At 36.9% G+C, this 15,861-nt stretch overlaps 1 protein-coding gene across 1 annotated transcript in view; it reads right to left on the bottom strand.

Annotated features, from left to right (window-relative positions):
• The window catches only part of VPS13B (vacuolar protein sorting 13 homolog B), a 1,028,583-nt gene that overhangs the window by 176,904 nt on the left and 835,818 nt on the right, over positions 1-15,861 (bottom strand). The window contains exons 38-39 of the mRNA XM_020969189.2: positions 15,077-15,284; positions 14,575-14,759 (exon numbers count right to left, since the gene is read on the bottom strand). Coding sequence (XP_020824848.1) covers positions 14,575-14,759; positions 15,077-15,284 — 393 coding nt within the window. The remainder of the gene's footprint in view (positions 1-14,574; positions 14,760-15,076; positions 15,285-15,861) is intronic.

The raw sequence follows: 15,861 nt of genomic DNA, 5'->3' as shown, positions 1-15,861 counted from the left end.
TGTGTCAGGCAAAGGCAAAAATAGCCCCTACCCTCAAGGAGCTTGCAGTCTGGTGGGGGAGACAATATGTAAATAACTAAGGGTCTACAAGATAGATTCAGAGTAGACAGAAGGGAAAATGAAAGGGGAAGACACTAGCAGCTGGGTGGAATAGGAAAGGCCTCCTGCAGAAGGCGAAATTTGAACTGAGCTGGAAGAGCATTCTAGGTGTGGTGTGAACAGCCAGTACAAAGGCACAGTAATGGGAAATGACAGTCCTAGTAAGCTGTGTTGCTGGAACACAGACTGAAAAGAGGAGAGTAAAGGACAAGAAGATGGGAAAGATAGGAGAGGGAAAGTTATGAAGAGCTTTAAATACTAAACAGAGAAATTTATATTTGATCCTAGAGGTAATATCCACTGGAGCTTATTAAGCAGAAGAGGAGTAACATGGTCAGATGCCTGCTTCAGGAAAATCATTTTGACAGCTGAGTGGAGGAAGGACTGAAGTGAGGAGAGACTTGAGGCTGGAAGATCAAGTTAGAATGCTACTCTAGCAATCCAGGAGAGAGATGACGAGGGCCTGAACTAGGTTTATGGCTATGTAAGTGGAAAGAACGGGACATATATGAGAGACATTTTGGAGGTAGAAAGGGCTTTGGCAATGAATTGGATATGTAGGATGAATGCAAGAAAGGAGTTAAGGATGACACCAAGGTTGTGAGCTTGGGTAAGTAGGATTTTTGGTGCCTTAGACTGCAATTAGGAAGTTTGGAACAGGAGAAAATACTTCAGGAAAAGATAATGTCTTCCGTTTTGTATATGTTGAATTTGAGATGCCTTTGGGAAATTCACTTTAAGATGTCCAAGAGGCAGTTTGTGATGTGAGACTGGAGCTCAGGAGACAGGTTACAGGTAGATACGTGGACCTAGGAATAATCTGTATAATGAGCTAATGAGATGGTTACACTGATGATAGAGACGTGACCCTCGCACCCCTCCAATAACTCTAGTGGCTCCAGGATCAAATATAAAATCCTCTGTTTGACTTTTTAAGATGTCCATTACCTTGCTCCTTTCTACATTTCCAATATTCTTGCACCTTATTCCTTTCCACATACTGTGATTCATGACATTGGTGTACTTGCTGTCTCTCAGACAGGAAACATTTTACAAAGTTGATCTTGGCTTGGGCTCACCTGAACTGACTCATTCTTGAACTGACTGTCTTTTAAGGGCCACCCAGGGAAGTGGCCGATTGTTTTTCCATCTAAGGACCAGACTCCCCTTCTATTTCAATCAAGGAACTTTGTTCATACCTCCTAAATGATCACTGGGTGTGTTTATGGTTAGTTCAATCAATCAATTAACATTTATTAAATGCTTACTATGTGCCAGGCACAGTGCTAAAAGCTGGGGAGCAAAAGACAGTCCCTGCCCTCAAGAAGCTTACAGTCTAATGGGGGAAAAGATATGTAAACCAATATATACAGCATAAATAAGAGATAATTAATGCTTTGTTATTTGTCCTTTAATTTTTGTGATTGTATTCTGGCTTTCCAGAGCTGGGGCGGGGAGGTGGGGGTGAGGTGTTAGTTAAAGATCAACTCACCTATACACAAATCTTCCCTTTAATACTATATTTCAGATTTTTTTTTTATAAATAGAAATCAAGTTCATAAATTAGAGCTCATAGACTCTTTTCTCTTCACTTTTTGGGAAACTGAGATATCTGTCTAATTCCTAGAGGCTGGCCACTAGGTAATGGATTTGGGAGGCAACTAATGAATATAATGTATTAAGGTATAATGGGGTCCTCATATGCATTGGTAGAGACCATACCTATAGTAATTAAGTTAAAGATTCTTAAAATGATGATGTAATGATAGAATATTGGAGGCTTATAATACCAAGGTTAATATAGCGATATATATATAGTCCTAAATTTCTTGAACAATGTGAAGCGTTTGAATCTGATTCATAATTATTGCAGAAAAGGAAGTTTATCAATTTTAAAAGGTATGATAAGGATGCACTTCAATTTATGGATAAATGTGAAGGTTAACTAATTCTAGGAAAAAACATGCTAGAATCATTATAGGTATACCAATTATCATAATGTAAATTCATCATCAATTGTAGAAAGTTTCATCATATGCAAACCTCTCATAAAGTCTAAGAACTGGGACAACAGTTATGGAAGCAAAAAAGTTTCCAATGAATATGTAGTCATATTACTGAAAAGGGTATATGTCCCCAAAAGAAAGGCCTTGATTATAAAATCATTGACTGTATTCTCTCTGTCTTTCATATAATAGGAACTCAACAGATATCTGATGAGTGAATGAAGAAGATGAATAGGAATGAAGGAAAAATAATAACTGAAGAAACAAAATAAATTAATCTAAGGTCTCAGTGTATTAAATACAAAGAACGTCATGAATGCACCTTGGAACAAAGATTGCATACACTCTAGCATGTGGTCTCCCATCGGGCTTACAAATATGCAAGTCTTTTTTTGCTCTTTGTTCTTCCAACTTAGTTTTGTGGTGCTTTTATAATTATACTACTATTACTTTAGAAAGTAATTTCCCTGACTTTCAAATGTGATAAACAAAAGTGAATTGTGCACAAATGCATTGATTTCTTTGGCTTACAGTACTGCCTCTTTCCACTAGAAATAAACAAATTACACAGCTTGCTTTTGTATCCTCTCTTCCTGTTACCCTTGTGAACACTTTTTTTTAAGGATTCCAGTTCTTATTTTTCCCATTTTGAAATTCTGTACTAAATTCTGAAGCCAAGAAACTGCCTTTTCAATAAAGGAAGTCTATGAAATCATGCACCGCCAAAATAAATCTCCTTCCTCTTTCTCCCATGAAGTCCACTTTCCCCTTTAGAATTCTGAACTTTTAAACATCTACACAAACCTCTATAGCCACATGTATGATTTTAAGTGGAAATACAGCTACATATGCTGTTTGTGTCATTATTTATCTTTTTACCCATATATCTTTTCTCCCTCACTAGATTGTAAGCCCCTTGGGAGTCAGAATACATCTCATACCTCTTTGTACCCCAGTACCTCTACATGGAAATGTTTGTTTATGATATCTAATATGTGACAACAATTATAATAATATTTCAAAACTAAAAGGATCTATGATTTCCTAACCTTAAGATCTCTTAACCTCTCTGTGTCTTAGTAGGTAATAATAATAATAATGATAACTGACATTTCTATAGCAGCTTGAAGTTTGAAAAATGCTTTGTATATGCTATCTCATTTAACCCTCACTTCAACCCTATAAGGTATGACTAGTCCAATTTTATAGGTGAAGAACCTGAGGTGCAAAGACGTTTAAGGACTCACCAAGCTGGGAAGTTTTAGAGGAGGAATCTGAACTCAGGTCTTCCTGATTCTGGGCCCAGCACTCTGTCCATTGAGCCATAATTAGAAACAAACAAACAAGCAACCTATTACCCTTTGACTACACTGGTGATAGGCCTCTCTAAACTGGTCTTTAGATCACACGCAATCTACCACTGGGCCTATACTCAGAATCTATTCAACCTAGTAGGATCTGCCAGCAAGCAATGGTAGCCTCTGGCTCCAGTGTACATCATAAGAAGGAATCAAGATAGGACTTTGATGGAGGAACACAAGGAATAAAGTCTCATACAATTAATTTTTCAATACATTTGTGAAAGCTGCCATCATTTTCAATGTGAGGTACACTTTCATCCCCAGAATACCTTATAATTCCTTTTCTAAAATCTAGTAAATTTTCATGCTGGTTCTTCCTATAATACTCTAAAAAACACCTTTCATCTCTCTTGACTGTAATGGCAGAAATCTCATATATATTCTGGTTATGTTTTACTTCAAAAATTGTCCTCCTGCTCATAGGTCTTTCTTTTAATTTATACAATATATTACTGATGCCAAACTTATCTTTCTTCATACTCTTAACTGGACCTCCTACCTGCTTAATCTCTGCAGTGATGTCAATCCACTTAGTGTTTATCTTAAATTATGCTGTTGCTCCCTTATATTCTGGGATCCTTGGGGAAGGAATGTATTTAGTTTGGTCCACTGTCACAAAATGGAGCCATAAACAAATGTAGTGTACCATATCAATGAAAATAAATATGGATTCACGAAAGGGGAAAGACAACTTTAACTTACATAAAAAGCTAGTTTTTACTTATGTTGAAGAAAGGAGAGCACAACTTTGACCTCTGTAATCAATCAAAATATTTATAACTCATTTGACTACAAATGATGGGTTAAGAAAAGGAAATTCTGTCCAAAGTGAGTGTTTCATAATAGGATGTTTAACGGGAGGAGCACATGAACCTGGTACATAGAGCATGCCATGACACAGTGGCCCTCAATAAGCAATCATGAAGATAAATTATTAGTCTTAGAAATAAGCAATTACAGGTAGAGAGGCTAAGTTGTTTAATGAACATGAAAATGTTTAATGAAAAAAATAAAATAGTGAATAAAATAAAATACTGAGTATGAGGCAGTCTTTGTGTTAACGGCAGTATTATCATTGAATAGAAATATGATCCTGGACAATTACATAATTTGCCTGTGTCTTAATTTCTTAATAAGAGAGAAATGAATACAATATAACTTACTGATAACATGGCTCATTGTCATACATATTTTGGATAAAATAATACCCAAAATTTGCATTAATCATAGACTTCAAAACATGATTTTGCAGGGTGAATGAATGACATAACATCTTAGCCATACAACATACCTATGTAGTTTTTCCTCATGACATTTCCTTCAGCTTGATGGCCCTTCCATCTGGATCTATCATGATTCTACACATCCTCTAAATGCCACCTTCTTGATGAAGTCTTCCCAGATCACTCCGGCCGGATGTAACCTCTCCATCCACTGAACTACCATGCCACTTATTCCTGTACCACTCTTGAGGGATTTACAAATACTAACTTGTATTATAATAATTAGTATATGTAGCTTGTCTCTCCCATTAGATTATAAGTTCCTAGAGTTTAGGGACCATACTCTATTCTTCTTTATATCCAGCACAATAACTTCCACATAGTGGGAACTCAAAAAAGTTGTTGAACAAATAGATGTACAGATGACTTAATCAATCCACAGATGAACCTGCATAAATGAAGTTTTACCTCACACCACCCAGAATGTGTTTATGATTTTAAATAAAAATATGATGTGCTCACAAGACTCTGTTTACCTTACCAGAATAGATTCCTGTTTCCTTATTTATTTTCATTCATGTTGTACAATAAATGTAAATACCTCCATTTTGTATGTTGCAGTGAACTGAAATAAAGGATCAAATAACTACCATTTGTAAAGCTAACCTGAGAAGGATTTATTATTCTAAGATCCCCTTCAGGTTTAAAATTCTTTGACTCTACAACTTGATTAAATTCAATATCAGTGCCATTTCTTTAGCATGAAAAGTATATTTCTTTACAAAATTTAAGTTTTGCCCAAGTTCTGTCATGTTTAAAATTATATCTTATGCTTTTTAAATGATGCTTTTAACTGTGCTTCAAGGAATTTCCTATCCTGTTGACTATAGCTAAATATATGAGACTATATTTAATTTGAAAAAATTTAAAACATAAGGAAAATTAGAGTGCCCAATATAAGCTTTTTTCCTTTTCTGTGGACAAATACATTTAACATAATGTTAGTCATATTTTTTCAAAATTTTCCACATTAATTTACAACTTAATTTTTAAAGTAATGTGGAGTTTCCCCCAAAAATCTTATTAATAAATTATGATGCTGACAGTAATTTATGCCAATAAATTTTTGTTCATTGGTGCTGTAAGGAAGTTGATCTAATCACAGAAAAGGAGCTAGATAATGAGGTGTTAAACTAACTGTAAAAATGTGGTAATGCCAGGTGATCCCTTTATGAAGTGCAAATGACTCTCTTGAGTTAATCAAAAAGGAAGCAGCACCATAGGATGGAGAATGGCAGGCCATGCCTAGGGTGACCTTTACGAATCTGAGGAAGAGGAAGCTATAAGAAGCCCTGTTGACCAAGTTGATATGGGAAAGCAGAAGTGTGGGTAGAGGCAACTGCCACAAATAATGGGGATCAAAGCTGGTTGGCCAACTGGGCACCAGAAGCAGCCAAACAGATGCTGTGTTGTTAAACCCCTTCAGATTCCAGACCCTGCAGTTTTAATCCTATATTTTCTCCCTTATGGGCTCTCTCATGGAAGTCTGAAACCTTTCAATTTATTATTATTATTTTTTTGTTTTAGACATTTGCTTTAGCTTTATAAACTGTGTTAACCACAAGCCTTTGCTGATCTGAGGTACTTGGAACAAATGCAACTGAGAGGCAGAAACCATGATAGAAACATTCTCAGAGAAGAGACAGACAAATCTAATGCTAATGTTTTGCCAAAAATCTTACCTCTGGCTGGGGCCTCAGATTTTTGTAAAAAATGGGCAAAGAGAATGACAGATTCTTTGATTTGAATTACCAGAGTGGGGGAGTGATTTTTATGCTAGGAAACTCACCTGCCCAATGAGTCAGTAGTCAGGCAAGGGCAAAAAGTAGGAACACCCTGATTACTACTCCACCCCACCATTGATATGCTACGTATTGCTATTTCCTCTAGATTCATTATATTTTCCCTCAAACATACCTATCTCTCACATTTCTCAGTTTCTCTGGAGGGCACTATCATTCTTTCCATCTCACAGGTTTACAATATCAGATTCATTTTTGACTCTTTTCTCACGTTCAGTCATCACATTTAGTCAGTTATCTAGTCTTATTAATTTTACCTCCAGAATATTTTTCACACATCTCCCACCTCTCCACTCACACAATCTTTACTCCAGTTTAAAATTTCATCATCACTCACTTAGGTTATTGTAATAACCTCCTAACTGGTCTCATACTTCTCTAGTCCATCTTCTACACAATTGCTGAGCTGACATTTTTAAAGCATAGAGTTGACCATTTTCATCTCCCTTGTCAAATGTTCTCTAATAAAATGTCTCTAATATAAAGAATGAATTCTTAGACTAGCATTTAAAGTTCTCCATAATCTGGCTCCCACCTACCTTTCCAATTTGATTTTTTATCATCTCTTGTTCACACAATTTGTTCCAGGCAAACTGGCCTGATGGTTATTTCCTGTACGTGACAATGCATCTCCTACACTTGGGCCTTTGCACAAGTGATTCCCTAGGTTAGGAAGGCAATAGTGCTTTCTCACTGCCTCCTAGAATCCGTCACTTACTTCAAAGAAGAAGTCAAGGAGCACCTCTTACATGAGACCTTTCCTGATGCCCCCAGTTGCCTGCGTAGCCTGCCTCTTGGAATTACCTTGTACTCCTTTACACACACACACACACACACACACACACACACACACACACACACACACACACTGTATTTACTTATATGGGTAAATGTTGCTTCCCCCTGGAGAATATAAGCTCCTTGACCACAGGGACTCTTTTGAAATTAGTATTGTACTCTAGTACCTAGCACATGGTATATGTTTAATGAATGCTTGTTGAAATGAATTGCAAGTGAAACCTGTGAGGTTTGCATTGACTGGTTTTCATATGAAATTAATGTAGATATTCAGGAGAAAAGCATCCTAACATAATTCTGATTTCCAATGCAGGATGAAAGCCAAAGGCATTTCTGCATCTCTATACTTAATTCTTAGGCTTCATGTAACTGAGGGAAGCTGAAACTCATCTCTGTCTAGAGGGTAAGGAACTTGGCAGGACACTTACACCATGTGAAATATCATAGCGTTAGACTATACTTCTCTGGAAGATTATCCCCCTGACACAAAACAATGCATACTGATCTTTCAAATTCAAATAACTGAAGACATTCATCAGAGTTATAAGAATAGTGGCGTAAAGTGCCATGCCATTTACTAATACAAAAATCAGAACATGACACTTTTTATGTGTATTCAACATAACCTTTATGGAGTATCCACTATGGGGAACACTGGGCAAATACACAAATGAATGAGTCAAGGTCTCTTCCCTGAAGGAGCTTAAGTCTAACAGGAGAGATAAGCAGGTTTCCTAAGCATTTCACTTGTGATACAACGTAGAATGATGCAGATTTGACTTACATCTTTTGACTATATTTCTCTCTTCATTTTTACTGTCATTTTAATCAAAACAATAGTCTAGTCATTGTCTCCATTACTTCATTCTTTCTGTAAACCTTTATAATATGGTACATGCTTCAAACACTTTTTCCTTGAGGAAAAGAAGGAAGAAAATAAGCACTGATTAAATGCCTACTGTGTGCCAGGTATTGTGGTGTGTTACAAATATTATCTCCTTTTGTCCCCACAAGACACCTGGAAGATAGGTGCTGTTATTTTCTCCATTTTACAGATAATGAAACTGAGGCAGACATAAGTTAAATGACCTTTCCAGATTCACACCGTTAGTGTTCAAGGCCAGATTTGCAGGCCCACTACCCTAGCGGTCTCAAGACACAAATGGGATTTGTAGTGATTTCAGAGGAGAGAGCACTGGAATATTATCTGTCATATTCAAGGAAGAATGGAGAAGACAGCATTTGATCAGGACCTTAGAATGGCTTTGAAGGATGAAAGGTAAGAATTTGACAGGAATTCCAGGATGAAGTAACTGAACAAGCAAAAGTAAAAAATAAAGTACATTCAGGGAACCAGAAGCGACAGAGTTTGGCTGGACTATAGGAGAGGTATATAGGGGAGTAATGGGAATCAAGATTGGACTTTATTCCACAGCCAATGGAGAATCATTGAAAGTTCTGAGCAAGGGAATGACATGATGAAAATGGTGCTTAAAGAAAATTACTCTGGAAGCCATGCACAGCATGGATAAATGGAGAGAAGAGGGGGAAACCAGTAAGCAGATTACTATAACAGTTCAGATGTGAGATGATAAGGGCCTGAACTAGGGTGATGGCAGTGGAAATGGAAAGAAGGGGATGGAAGTGAAAGACATCATGAAGGAAGGAATAAATAGGAATGGCAAATGGTTATGAGGGACAAAAGGGAAGGGGTCAAAGATAACTTCAAAGTCTTGAGCCTAAGCATTTGGAAGGAGGAGAAGCTGGATTTAGCGGAGAGATGATGAGATTACTCAAGCATGATTAACTACTCAAGTCCCTTAGCATTCAGTAATGCTGATTGGCCTTTAAAGTGTACAGAAAGTAAACGATTGGGGTGTGTTGGCTTTTCTCAATAAATCTGCCATAAACTCCATTTACTTACCAAAATATGAAGGAAGAGAGATGTATAATAAAAGTGTAAAAATCAAGTAGTATAAACAAACAGAATAAAACATACAAAATAATCATTAAGTATCAAAAATAATATTAAACAATCCAAATGATATGTTAGGATAATCTGTGCTTGTCATTGAGTAGGATTATTTAAAAAAATGAAATGACAAGATACTGGGGTACAGAATCATGGAATTTGAAAACCAGAAGGGTCCTCATCAGCCCTCTCAGCCAATTGGTATGCAAAAGGAATCTCCACTATAATATAATCCAAGCAGACATTATCCAGACTCTGCTTGAAGACCTTCAATGGGGAGGAGCCCACCACTCTCCAGACAGCTCATTTTACTTCTGGAGAGCCCAAATTGTGAGCAAGTTTTCCTTTGACATCATCCCTAAATAGGCTTCTGTACAATTTCTACCCATTGTCCTCGGTTCTTTACTCTGGGGCCAAACAGAATAAATTTAGTCACTGATTCACATGACAATCCTTCATATAATTGAAGATAGCTGCTATGCCTCACCCTGCTCTAGACTAAAGTTCAGTCTATCCTCATATAATATGGAATTGAGGCCCTTCTCCATCCTGGTTGCCCTTTGCTAGATACTATCTAACTTATCAAGATCTTCTTAAATTGTGCACCCAGAACTGAACAAAATACTACAGATGTAGTCTGACTAAGGTAAGAATAGAGGATTAGCACCTTCTTATTCTGGAAGCTCTGATCAAGATTACATTTTTTTGGGTGCCACACTACACTGCTTAGTCATCTTGGCGCTGCAGTCCACTATAAACCTCAAATCTTTTTCACAACACCTACTTTTTAACCATGCTCCCTCATCCTGTATTTGTTAAGTTGATTTTTTAATCCCAGTGTAAGACTTTATAATTATCCCTACTGAATTTTATTTTTATTAGATTTAGTCAAACATTCTAGTCTGTCAAGATTTTTTTGGATCCTAACTCCATCATCTGCTATCGATCATAGTTTTGGGTCATTACCAAATTTAAAAATCAAGCTAGGTATGCCTTTATTTAGGTCATTGATAAAATCTTAAAATAGCATACAGCCAAGAACAGATCTCTGGGTTATTCCACTGTAGGGTCTTCTTCCAGGTTGACACTAAACTATTAATGATTATTCCTTGGGTTTTGGCCATCCAAATAGTTTAGTATCTCCATCTTTTTTTTTTTGACACCCTACCCTTTGCCTTGAAACATGCCTATTTCCCTATCCTAAAAAAAGTCCTTTTGATTCTATCTCACCTTCCCAAGCATTCTCTCCCTCTACTCTTTACAGCCAATTTCAAGAAAGTCTTACATTCACTGTCCTCATTTCATCACTACTTATTTACTCCTTAACCCCTTGTAATCCGAATTATCCTACTATGACAAATTTGCTACATAGTAACTAAAAAGTTCTTAATTGCTAACTACAATGGGCTCCTTTCTGTTCTCATTTTCCTTGAGCTTTCTGAAGCATTAGAAACTGTGGACCCACCCAATCTTCTTGATACATTCTTCCCCTTGGATTCTGTGATACTCTACTTTCCAGCTAAATTAGTGCATGGTAAATCCCCCCTTTCCAACTTGACCTCTTTCATCTCTGTGCCATTGCTCATATATTTTGCCATGCCTGGACTGGACCCTATCTCTGACTTTTGAAGTCACTTCCTACCTTCAAGGCCTCACTCAGGAGCTAGCCCCCTTCATGAATGAATGAAAAAATTTACTGAGTTTTACTATGTGCTAAGAACTGTACTAGCTCTGTGTGTGTGTGTGTGTGTGTGTGTGTGTGTGTGTGAGAGAGAGAGAGAGAGAGAGAGAGAGAGAGAGAGAGATACAAAAGTGAGAGAGTTCTTACCCCACAAAAGCTGATATTCTAATCAGGGAGACAATGCATATAGGGAGCGATGGCTAAGGAAAGGTATTTTGGTCTGGGAAATGACATGGATGATTGCAACAATCCTTATCAGTTTCCTTCCTGTGAAAGTGCTCTCTTCCTCCTCAAATGTCTCCCAGCTCTTAGCCTGGACCTCAACTTTGCACTTACCTCACTGTCCTTTGTATCATAGTTAATTGTATACAAGACATGTCTTTACCTTCATTGGACAATGTGTTCCGTGAAGGCAGAGTCTGTGTTATAACTAATCTTTGTATTCCTACTGCCTAACACAGTATCTTGCATATAATAGGCACTTAATTATTTTGTTGAATTGTACTGCAAGAATGCCTTTTACCTTTTGTACCTCTAGCAGAGCCAAGAACCCTTCTTTTCACAGGCTCTCTAGAACACAGGGACTGCTGGGGCAATACACATATCTGTGCCTCTAAAAACGGTCATAGGATATTGATCTAGTGCTGGAAGGAACCTGAAAGGCCAGTTAGTCTAACTCCCTCATTTTATTTTATTTTTTTAAAATTAAGTTATACATATTTTTGCAATCAGCAAAAAATTGCCTTGTCTCCCCTCTCACCCTAGTGAGGTTTCCAACCATATACCCCAATTGAGAGTGAGAGAAAAATAAAAGCCCTCGTACAAACATGTATAGTCAAATAAAACAACTTTCTGTATTGACCATATACAAAGAAATACATTCATTATTCTCTACTTTCCTTCTCTAATATAAGGAGGTAAACAGCATGTTTTACCATTAGTTTTTTGGAATTATGGTTGGTCATCACGCCTATCAGATTTCCTAATTCTTTCAGTTGTTTGTCTTTACCATATTGCTGTCGCTGTATAAATTGTTCTCCTGGTTCTGTTTTCATTTCTTCCTGCTACTCTGACATCCTGGCTCCACTTCCAACTCTTTCAATTTACAAATGAGTAAACGAAGTTGCCTCAAATTGCTTCTAACTGCCATAATACAACTTAAGTACTACACTAAAAACCAAAACCAAACAAAACAACAACAAAAATGCATGTAATCTGAATGCTGCGAATGAAAGAATCACCCTCCCCCACAGATCTTGCCAGACTGGACCAGATTTAGGGTCTCTCTAGCTCAGGGTTTCTATTGCCAGTCTACGCCCCAATTGTAAAGTGCTTTTACCATCAATAACTCTATCGCTCCCAGGTTACAAAGCTAAAGGACTACTTTTATAGAAAGTTAGGAGTGGGTAACCCATGAAAACTAATCAGTAAGATGAGATACAGTTTTATGTCCATAAAGCTTGGGAAGAAGAGTATAACTATCAGCTTGGCAAAGCTCAAAGAGCTACAATTATGTTTGGTTTATGGCTGAAGCAAAAGCACTTATCACTGGCACAGTCATTATTGGCAACTGTTGCAGATAACAATGTTGGCATGCAGATCAATCAATCAATCAACCCATAAGCATTTATTGTCTACTATGTGCCGGGCACTATTCTAGGTGCTGCGGATGCAGATATAAAAAATAAAACAGTCTCCCAGTTTTCAAAGGACATTTATGATACTGTGGAGAGGGTTGAAGGGAGGACAACCAGGATAGTGAAAGGACTAGAGTCTACGTTATATGATGATCAATTAAACAAACTGGGCACATTTAGCCTGTGGAAGAGGAGGTTCATCTCAAGTATTAAAGAGCTGTCATGGGGAAGGGAGATGATACTTGTTCCATTTGGCCCCAGTGGGTAAAACAAAGAGAAACAGGTGAGAGTTGCAGAGAGGAAAATTTGGGCTTACTGTAAGGAAAACAAATTTTCTAATAATTATTGTATCAGATTAGAATAGGCTGTCTTCAGTCTTCCAAGCCCCCTTGTCACTTATGTTAGAGATTCCTGTGGTGTGAAGATGGCATTAGATGATCCCTGAAATCTCTTCAAAAACAATGGGGATGCAAGATGAATAAATTCTAGTAAGAAACAGATATTCTCCTTTGAAGTAGGTGTAATAAAACAGTGGAACTTCAATACTTCAGAAGAATTACAATTAATTACAAGTAAGCTAAGGAGCAATGGAAAGATGTAGTCTACATGTTACCAACAATGGGTATAACGTGAAACATGCCTGGAAAATGAGGTGGGCTAATCACATATCAGGAGTGACAATCAACATGTGGATAGCTCACGTAGTATACCAGTAGTCTCCAGACATTATTAGAGAAAGAGGAAAACCTTTAGGGCACATCCTTTATGGAAAATTTATTGAAAAACATAAAGATAAAAATCATATAGGATGAGAAATATGGAGGGAAAGCAACCTGCACTGGTGGAGGGAATGCCACATCATCAAAACTATAGATTCACAAAGGTGTCAATAATGATACTGTTGTCCCACTCTATAGAAATATCCCAAAAACATCAGCAGAGAAGATAAATAAGTATGCAGACTCTGATGTCTGGAGAAAAAGAAACAAATTTGGGGTTAGAGGATATTGAAGTAGAGACTTAAATTTATAGCCATTGGCATCATTCTGCATATTTTCATTATCACAACTTAAGAAACTGGTGATTCACTATAGAGTGGCATTAATTTGGAAGGTGTACTTAGGGTTATCTCTTATGATATTATTCGATGTTAACGATGACAAATTAACAATACCTATCATATATTGAGATCAAACTAATTTTAAAAAAAGAATTTTATCAGGAATAATAATAATAAGTATTTTAGTGTGAACAATAATTGTCACAAAAAGCTCAGAGAGTTCAATAGGTCCAGTAGCCTATATTTTGTCTGTGAACATACGGTGTGTAATGTATTTCAGTTAGTGATTTCCCTATCAGACTCTAGACATGGAGCTATTTTTCCACTCAAGAAAAAGAGTCTTTTTGGTTGTCTACAGCAAGGAAGGCAGAGATTAAATAGGTAAAATGGTAGGGTAGAAATAATACTCAACTGTTTTCAACTCAGTCTGAAGACCTAGATTCAAGTTCCAGGGCCACTACTAATTAGCTTTATGATCCTAATGAAGTCACTTGCACTTAACTTCACCTTTAAAGTGAGGCCAATAGTTGTACTACATTTTTCAAAAGGCTGGCATTAGGGTGTGATGATGATGTCTGGAAAGTGTTTTGTAATCACAAAAATACAATAATAGTACATCTAAACATCAACTTCATTCTAGCCAGAGATCAAACAACCTATTTATGACAAAACAGAACAAGAAACCAGGCCTCTGAAATAAAAGTCAGGTATTGTATATTTGGAATAATAATATTATCCTGAACCATACCTTTTTAAAAAATAATACCCTCTATTACAATAATGAAAATATCGACTGAGTTTGATCTGAAGAAGTTTTTCTTAAATCCTAAGCGCTTAACCAATAAATTGTATTTTGTATGTCTATCAATACCTACCTGCAGAACATCCCCAAGGTCAGCTGTACTAATGTCAGGGTCCTCTGTGGTATTAAAAGGAACAGGGGTTATTCGAACAAGGGTAAGCACTCTAGGTTCTGGATATCTCCATAACATCATTCCTGGGCTGTCTTCAGTTTCATTGTAAAACACAACTTCATAGACACCAGGCAGTTTCAAGGACTCTGTCAAAAGAAAGTAAGCTCTAATTAGTTCTATTTTTTTTAAAGGGGTACACTGTGGCTTATTAGATGAAAAACAAACTAGAATGATAAAAGAAGAGAACATAAAAGAGCAATTTTATCAGTTTTATATGGTTTCAGACCAAAATAAATCAAGAAATTCTTCCTTGCTGGAAACCTAATGGTGTTGTACTGGAAATACAGGTAAGAAACTTCTGAAATGATGCTTTGTATGCATCTAATTGATTCATTTTGCATAAAACATACAACCAACAACCACCCAGCGGCCCCAAAGGATAGCATAAGTTACATTTTCTTACCAGCATCCTGCATGTACTGAAATAGGCCTGTTCTCAGGTCATCAGAACTTCGTTCAGTTTCAAAGGTTTGGTTCTTTTCAACAGGACATGGCATCTGTGGTACTTGATCAGGAGTTGGTATCTCTGATTTGCCCTCATTGTGTAGGTATCCATAAAGTAGTTCATGTAGAAGAACTAAGCAATTCAAGTGTTCTTGACCCCAAAAGACCTTTAAAAGCATATGATAAGGATTAGAAATTTAAAAATACTTAAGAAAAAATTATATAGAATAACAGGACAAGAGATTTAAAACCTATTCAGTATTAATTAGAAGCCAAGTTATGCAGAATTTCTGAGAACTGGGATATGGGATAGAATGTTTTAAGCTCAAGACATACCCATAAATACCAATAATAATCATTCCTATTTCCTGTGTTAGACAAAGCCTTAAAATGTTCATATCAGTGATGAAATTATAAAAGTGTGGTGTTATTTTTTTCCACTCCTGACCCCTTCAGCACTCCTCATACAGTGGGTCACGCTGGAAGAGAGGTAGCATGTTGTAGCAGATGGGGTACTCAACTAGGGAGTCAGTCAAACCCAGCTTCAAATCCCACCTCAGACATCTACTAGCTTTGTGATCTAGGCCAAGTCATCTATAAAGGAAGGGGGTTAGATCTGGGCTTTAATGTCCCTACCAGCTCGTATAATCTTCATAAGGGCAGGGGCCTTTAGTGTCTTACCTAAACTGTGTTATTTTCCATAGCTCTTAGCACAGTTTTATATACTCGTAGAAACTAAAGAAC

The sequence above is a fragment of the Phascolarctos cinereus genome, unplaced genomic scaffold (assembly GCF_003287225.1).
Source record: "Phascolarctos cinereus isolate Bilbo 61053 unplaced genomic scaffold, phaCin_HiC Scaffold_4;HRSCAF=312, whole genome shotgun sequence".
In the NCBI taxonomy this organism is placed as follows: domain Eukaryota; kingdom Metazoa; phylum Chordata; class Mammalia; order Diprotodontia; family Phascolarctidae; genus Phascolarctos; species Phascolarctos cinereus.
This window is presented reverse-complemented; position numbering and strand designations above follow the sequence as displayed.